We start from the raw sequence: 7,940 nt of genomic DNA, 5'->3' as shown, positions 1-7,940 counted from the left end.
ATCTGCAAGCTCACAACACGTCACGATGCGACACGTTGTGAGCTTGAAGATCTGCTATTTTCAAATAGCCAATGTATTATGTTTAATAGGGCGAAGGGGCTCGCTTCTTTTGGGCTTTTCATAGACCTGGTTGCTTGTTTCTCTCACAACATCTGGCAACATTGGATGACACTTGAAATCCCCCCCTTTGACTGAGATTGATCCTGATTAATCAGGTTCATTAAAAACCCATCAAGAAAATGAATGAACCGGACAATAACGTTGCTCAGTAATCATCTCACAACAATCCACTGTGTTCTGAACTAAGATCTTAGATTGAAAATCACTATGGAAATTAGAAATCCACCCCCAATGTATCCATTCCCACCTTTCTTTTACATTTTTAGCACGCATGCACCACATCTTTTATTTGCTGTGTCATATATTATGCAAGTTCAGTTTAGATACATTTAGTGATCACCCCAGGGCTCAGGGATATTAATGTATTGAATAAAAATGTAAGCCTAGCCTATTCCATTTATTGTCTAGCAATTAGATGATGGGCCAGAAGCAGTGGTGGAAAGTAACTAAGTACATTTACTCAAGTACTGTACTTGACTGTACAATTTTGAGCTATTTTTTACTTTACAGGACTATTTCCATATTTCAGTGCTTTTACTTCAATAACAAAAAAACATCACATGGATGCACCTGGGACGTATCATCAGTGTTGTAGCCTGGGGTCATAGGATGTTTCGGGTCTCGCAACATACACCCTCGCCCAGGTGACCCAGCCAGGGTTGATCAAGCCCCGACTTACCCAGGTAGCTACCCACGGTCAGTCCTAAATAGGGAAAGACAGGGCCACTCAATCCGCTTGTCCGGAACTACTCTACGACTGGGGGAGAGGAGAGGCTCTGGCACGTGGAGGGACTAGGCTCTGTGGATGGCCTCCTGGCCGGGCTCCTCCTCCGTCTCATCAGGTCCAGGACCTGAGCGTTGCACCAGACTCCCCCGCTCCAAACATTTCGTTCTGGTGTGATGGTGTCTTGGGCCGTGGTGGTACTGCAGGCTCCCCTTGCGGCTTGCTTGAATGGCCCTCCTAAAGGCCTCACCGTGGATTTGTTGGGCTTCTTCCTCACGGAAGACAGATGTAATAGAGTACTTCTACTCTATTACATCTCAGAGGAAAATATTGGACGTTTACTCCACTACAATTATTTGAAAACTTTAGTTACTTATAGTAAAGTTACTTTGTAGATTTTGATTATTATTACAACAACCACTTCTGCTGCCCTATATACATTTCGGCCATTTGAAAATAGCAGATCTACAAGCTCACGATGCCTCGCCCATGCAATGCATTGTGAGCTTTTAGATCTACTATTTTTTTACTATCTAAGATTTTTATACATTTTATACATTTGAAAACTTGTGAAATGGGACATTCTGCATAATGAGTAGGCTACTTTCTACTTTTGGTATTTTAAGTTCATTTTGATACCAATACTTTTGTACTTTTACTTAAGTAACTGGACTTTTACTTGTAACAGAGTATATCTGCATTGCAGTATTGATACTTTTACGTAATCACTTTGAGCACTTTTTTCACCACTGCAATTAGATGGTGGGCCAGAAGATGATCAATGGCTTTTTAAGAACTGCACTGAATAATGGGAGTTCGGAATTATGAGCGGTCCCCGACAAAACCACCTTATATACAATAATGACTAGTATATTGCTATAAAAGCTAATAAATAAAGATTTGTGTGGTATATTAAAGTGCACTCTGACAGTGTGTAATCTAAATGTTACAGGTGCATATTTGTAATAATTTTGTGCAGGCGACATCCTTAAAGGTAGGGTAGCCTGCTGCCTAAGTGATATTTTTTGGTTAAAACAAAAAGTGTTTTGTTTTACAGGTTAAAGCACTATATTCTGATAGTATTAATTGCTATAGATAGAGTGTGCTGTGTTCATAACAGCCCCCCCCCAGAAAATACATTTTCAAGTGGGTTGCAAATTCTCAGCCAATCAGGAGAGAGTAGGTCATTTATCAGCTTCATTGGAACTGGAACACACAAAATAGTGAGCAGACAAAATTGGAACTGGAACTTCCAGTTCCAATTCTGCCAGCTCATTTCTTTGTGTCATCACTTCCAATTTCACTTGTTTATTCTGTAGGCCTATCCCAGTGGTTCTCAACCTGTGGGTCGGGACCCCCCGGGGGTCCCCACATGATCTTGGGGGGGGTCCCCAGATGACTGTAAAGTGACAATTTAAGGACTTTTAAGACCTTTTTAATACCTAAAAAAAAAGTGGAAATAAAATAAATTAAAAAAAAACATTACTGCATCAAAAGTAATCAACAAACTAGACAAAAAAAAAACGCAAGGCGTTGTGAGCTTGTAGATCTGCTATTTTCACAATGTTTAGTTGTGGAACCGAGTGAAACAAAATTGAATGCCTCAACTCCTACAATTCCCAAGTGCTTGTCAGGGTGGGGGTCCCCAGTTCAAATATTATTTTGGGGGGTCGCGGCATGAAAAGGTTGAGAACCACTGCTGTATCCTACATGACTTCTCTCTCCTAATTGGACAAAATTGGTATCCCAACCTGAAAATGCCTTTTCTGTTTATTAAAGAGATGGGGAGACAGGGAGACTCCTGTTACTGAACAAACACTCTATGATTACTGTAAGAATATATACCGGTAGTAAAGCTTATTTTAATGAATATCACTTGCCCTACCTCTAAATATTGCACTTAGAGGACATTTTGTTAATTAAAAAGTATATATATTTTTTTGTTGATATTAATGTTGTTATTGCATGTTGTGAAACACTGCCTGCCATGCACTTTCACCACCAATAAAAGTAGCCTATATAAGCATAGTCTTCAGGTGGGGGTACATCTTCTATTTGGACAATATAGCCTGCGTGAGATATTGTATGTAAATAATTTACAGAATAATTAGCTGGGCAGCCTGTTGTGTGCTATTGCTGTACATCATGAAATGTATGAAATGTGAAAACATTACATTTTATACCAGCATGAAGGCAGTGGTAAAGTAACCAAGTACATGTGGTCAAGTACTGTACTTAAGTACAATTTTGTGGTATTTTTACTTTCTTCAGTATTTACAATACTGAAGTATTTTCAATACTTTTATTAAGTTCTGCCCACTACATCTCAGAGGAAAATGTTGTAATGTTACTCCACAAAACTTATATGAACACTTTAGTTACTATATTTACTTTGTATTTTTGGATTATTATTACAAAATACACTAACCACTAACCACCCCTATATATTTTGGCCATTTGAAAATAGCAGATCTACAAGCTCACAATGTGTAGCGATGCAACGCATTGTGAGCGTGTAGATTTTTTGGCTATTTTCAAACTATTTTTTGAAACTCGTGAAATGGGACATTCTGCAAAATGAGTACTTTTACTTTTGGTACTTCAAGTACATTTTGATGCCAATACGTTTGTACTTTTGCTCAAGTGAATTTTGAATACCGAACTTGTGCTTGTAACAGACTATTCATACAATAGGGTATTGATACTTTTATCTAAGTCACTGCATGAAGGTTTCTTTCTGTAGCACGCACCCCACAGAGTGCCATGTAGCCACCAGTCAGTAAGTCAGTGCAAAGCAGTAATCACACAACCACTTTGTGCACTAGAGGAATGCGGACCCCCATGTGACCCACATGTGACAGAGAGAGCCACCAGACACATTTTTGTCTGACACATTTGTCAGTTATATGCAGCTTAATCTGCCCATTAGGATTTTACAAAAGCTTCATTAAACAACACTTTTTTACAAAAGTTGTATTCTGATTCAGTGATCTATGGGAACGTCTTAAGTACAATAGCCTACTACTACATGGTAATATCAGCACTTCATGTACATTACAGTGCAGTTGGGTACTAAATGAGCACAATATGAGAATTAAGGATGTGGATGTCATTATTTGTACTTCATTAGTACTTTCTACAGGTAGGCTACAATATGTATTGATTTAGAGGGGGGAAATTGCACAATAAAGCTTTTATTTATATATGAATGAAATGTACATGTCAAGGAGCAACTTATTGTATTGTGTATTCAATATAAATAAACATTTCTCCAATGATAGTGGTATTTCGTTTTTTTTAATCTAAAACCATTTTCAGAAATATAGCAAGGTTTTCCTAAAGGTCTTTACGGGTAATATCATTCGTTTTATTCAATTATCTATCAAGACATGGTAGTTACTTTTAGCAAACTGGGCACCCCAATGCTAAGGCTAAACTTAAAGTACTTTAATAAACAATACTCCATTATCAAATGTCCATTTCAAATTCTGTCTTTATTACAATTCACAGATTGGATAGAAGGTAACATCATTAAATATAGTTTATCTAAATGATACAAAATACAACACAAGATAATAGCAATGCATTCCAGTGCATCTCACAAGAAAGACCTCTGTATTTTTCTTGGTATAGGCAGGTTAGAGAATCATGGGGTAGGCCCACAGTTCATTTCATTACCCAATTGTTGCACTATTGCCCATACTCCTCCATGTCCATGTACCTAGGTTGTACAAAGCACACTGACCACCTCAAATGAGTATCTGGAGACAAAGTATGTTTGGCACAGCCCCCAGTTTTGGCTAGCATAAGTAAAACGCTAGCATAGGTAAAACTCTCTTGACCAATGTGTGCTCACAACTCAACGGAAGCTATCATTTGCCACATTGCACAGTAAAATCCTCAGTGTTCATTTATCCATTTGTAACTCAGAGTTTACAAATGTTCTTTTTAAATTTGTACACGCTCAGTGAGTTAAATGAACACCCAGGATTATACAGTGTGAATTCAACAACAGGCGTTGAGGTTCTTGCTGCCATACCAACCAGTCCCACCAACAACACAGTAAGCCAAACTCTACATTGTAATTGGAGGGGGGGGGGCGCAGCTATTAGGTGGAGGTGGCGCACAGTGTCTGTCTGAAAACAATGGCATTTGAAATCATATTAACCAAGTGTGTGGAAGAGTGATTGAAGAGGAAAATAAAAATGGAAGGAAAAACATTCCATTGAAAAGTTAGTGCTGTGTCAGTCCCATGTTAAGAGTGGAACACTCCACTGCAACCAGTCAGTGTGTGGCTCCAGCTCTTATAGCCACAGTGGGTGTATACTAGGTGGCCACCAGGGGACAACAAATTACCTTCACTGATTTGTTCAACAAAAACAAAGAATTTAAATAATAATAAAAAAAAACAAAAAAACACCAGTTATCAGTAGTTTCAAGCCACGGTGATTGATGAGTAACTCTTTGAGAAGGTCAGAGGTATGGGTGTGGGAATATGATTCTGTGTTTTGGTTGCTGCTACATCTTTCTGTTTGATTTAATCTGTTCGGGGTACTACTGTCCATTCAGTGGAGCAGGTTTACATTTGATGTGCCCAGACAGAAAACAGATCGAGAAAATTTGTAAGATTGATGTTTCCTGTTCCTCTATCAAGATGCCCATCTTTCGGTCTGTCTCGAGTCCTTAATGCAATCACAGCTGTTGCATCTGCTCTTTGCACACATTGATTTATCCCGCAAAACGGGCTTGCTCATGTCACATTAAGGCAAATTGATAACCAACAAATGACGGGTGGGGCAATGTTTGCAAAGATGATCCATCAAATCTCAAAACAGATGCATTTTATTCTTACTATATAGGCTCCAGCTTTCTCCTGTCTGTAAGACTTATAGTGGAAACACACAACATGTTTTGTGCACATTCTTGGCTATACGGTCTATTTCCCAAGACTACAAGCCTACTGCAGCTTCCTGACTGTCTGTTTGGTACAAAAACTGCATTTATATATACATATCAACACACTTAGAGAGATCATTCATATGATTGTGTGTACATTTATATGCATATCGACATACAGGGTTATTTCTAGAGTATATTTGTGGGAGCCTTGAGTAAAATGATCCAGACAGTGAACTGTTCCAGTATGAATACCAGCCCGGGGATAAATCTGTGTCTGACAAAAACAATTAAAGAAAAAAGGCCAAGTCTTTGATTTGAAAGCAGCGATTTCATTGTCAGAACCTCATCAAAGGGAGCAAGGCAATCTCGCCATAGCTGTTTGACAATTACCAGTGTTTTCAACATAACGCCTTATGTACATATAAATACAGATTTCTTTTTCACTAGATACAGCGTCAACTGTGAATCAATTTTTGCGTGTCATGTCGTGCATTCCAGGCCCTTCTGTGAAGAAGTTCTCGACCAGTCAATCATCCATGAGCAGGCTGTCTCCTCCATCTCGTTTTCGTTTCTTTTCAACCCTGCAGTAGCAAGATCTAGCCCGTGAGTGGCGCCCTTGAGCCACACTGGGGGGAAAACTCATTAGCAGGAAGCCACTATGCCAGGGAGGGTCTGGAGGGCTGCTGCCAAGGCTCCGTTCTGCTCTGCTGAACGGTCGGTTGGTGTCTGAGGTATTGCTACGAGGGATGAGTTCGGGGTGGGGCTCACGTTCACTCCGCTTTCTTGATGAATATCTATGAATAAAAAGGATGAAAGGAAGAGTGAATGAATGATGATCAGAAGAATAGGGTTGGAACTTTGACAGTGAGATTAGTTTAAAAAAAAAGAAAACATTTTGTAAAATATGGGGCGTGATGTGAAATAGAAGAAAACAAATCTTCTTGGGGAACGGAAGATCCTTTAGAATCTATCCACAGAATTCTACTTTATCCAAGTAAGTAGACACATGAACAACATGGCATTTCGAAAAATCTAAAATGTTGTGTCCTAACTAAACCAGCTGAAGAGGGCTTTCAGGGACATTGAGGGGGCCCAGGGGGGCCCAGGCGGTATAATAGGAACTGAAGAAAGAGCTATGGGCGGCCAAGGACAGTTACAAGGACAGACTGGAGGGTAGACTACAGGCAGTGCTGCTAGATCAGATTGACAGTTTGCAGCCCAATCACAACTTAAAACACGCCCAATTCAATAAAAACAGCCAGAAGCACAGGAGTGGGGGGACGACGACGTGCAAACGAGTTGAACCTGTTTTTTCAACAAGTTTGACCACCCAACCCCGATTCATTCTCGCTGCTGTTGCTGCTATGACACCTGCATTTCCCTCAGAGGATCAATACAAGTTTATATTATGTCATCTTATTTTAAACTTGCAGCTGAAGCCAGAGAAGCATAGCTGGTCTGGGGTCAGAGCCGAAGTGCCTTGGTCTCCTTCAGATGGCATGAAAGACAAATCGGTGGTCAACCTGTTAAACCAGCACTGCCGTTTGTTAGAAGCCACTGGTTAACCATCTAGCCTGGGGGTCTCACCTCACTAAGAATAACCCAGACTGGGGAGTCAGTCATGACAGAGAGACGAAGGGCTTCCAAGGGGCCGAAGGTGGCGTCCACCTCCCCCTCCGCAATCCCATTCTGGAATATTCCTGGAAGAGAGAGGGATGCAGACGTCAGATCAATAGGATCAATAGCCTGTGAAAATCTATCGACATGCTCAGTAAACAATAGGCAAACATGATCAAGTCAAATCGGTACCTGTCGCTGTGCACCGCATGAAAACCCACCAGTATAGAGGTCTTCATTCAGCTATACAAAGCTTATTTGTAATTAAGACTCAACAGTTCTTTGGGTGTAGCACATGAAATTAAGAATCAATATAGACTTCAGACTACACCCACTCATTGGGCTGTCATGGTAAGAGCTTAAAAAATACTTCCAGCATTTTCCTAATCCCTCTGTGTGTGTGTTTCTGTTCAGAAATACACCGGGACAACACGATTGTAGCTGGTTTTAATCTTGTTTCGCAATGTTTGGAGAGATGGAGAGAGTTCCGTGGTTTAAGTTACTGAAAACTAATATGCAACGGCGCAGGACAGAGAACAGTGCCCGGGCCAACATTTGATAGCGATACAGTGAAATTAAT

At 40.1% G+C, this 7,940-nt stretch overlaps 1 protein-coding gene across 1 annotated transcript in view; it reads right to left on the bottom strand.

Annotated features, from left to right (window-relative positions):
- Positions 1-4,324: 4,324 nt before the first annotated feature.
- Positions 4,325-7,940, bottom strand: part of mgat4b (alpha-1,3-mannosyl-glycoprotein 4-beta-N-acetylglucosaminyltransferase B) — a 146,647-nt gene continuing 143,031 nt past the window's right edge. Inside the window, 2 exon segments of the mRNA XM_080416885.1 lie at positions 4,325-6,537; positions 7,331-7,443. Of these exon segments, the coding sequence (XP_080273011.1) occupies positions 6,514-6,537; positions 7,331-7,443 (137 nt within the window). The 3' untranslated portion in view covers positions 4,325-6,513.

This window comes from Gymnoscopelus braueri (assembly GCF_963280865.1).
Source record: "Gymnoscopelus braueri genome assembly, chromosome: 20".
NCBI lineage: Eukaryota > Metazoa > Chordata > Actinopteri > Myctophiformes > Myctophidae > Gymnoscopelus > Gymnoscopelus braueri.
The sequence above is the reverse complement of the archived record's forward strand: the minus strand, read 5'-3'. Positions and strand labels throughout refer to the sequence as shown.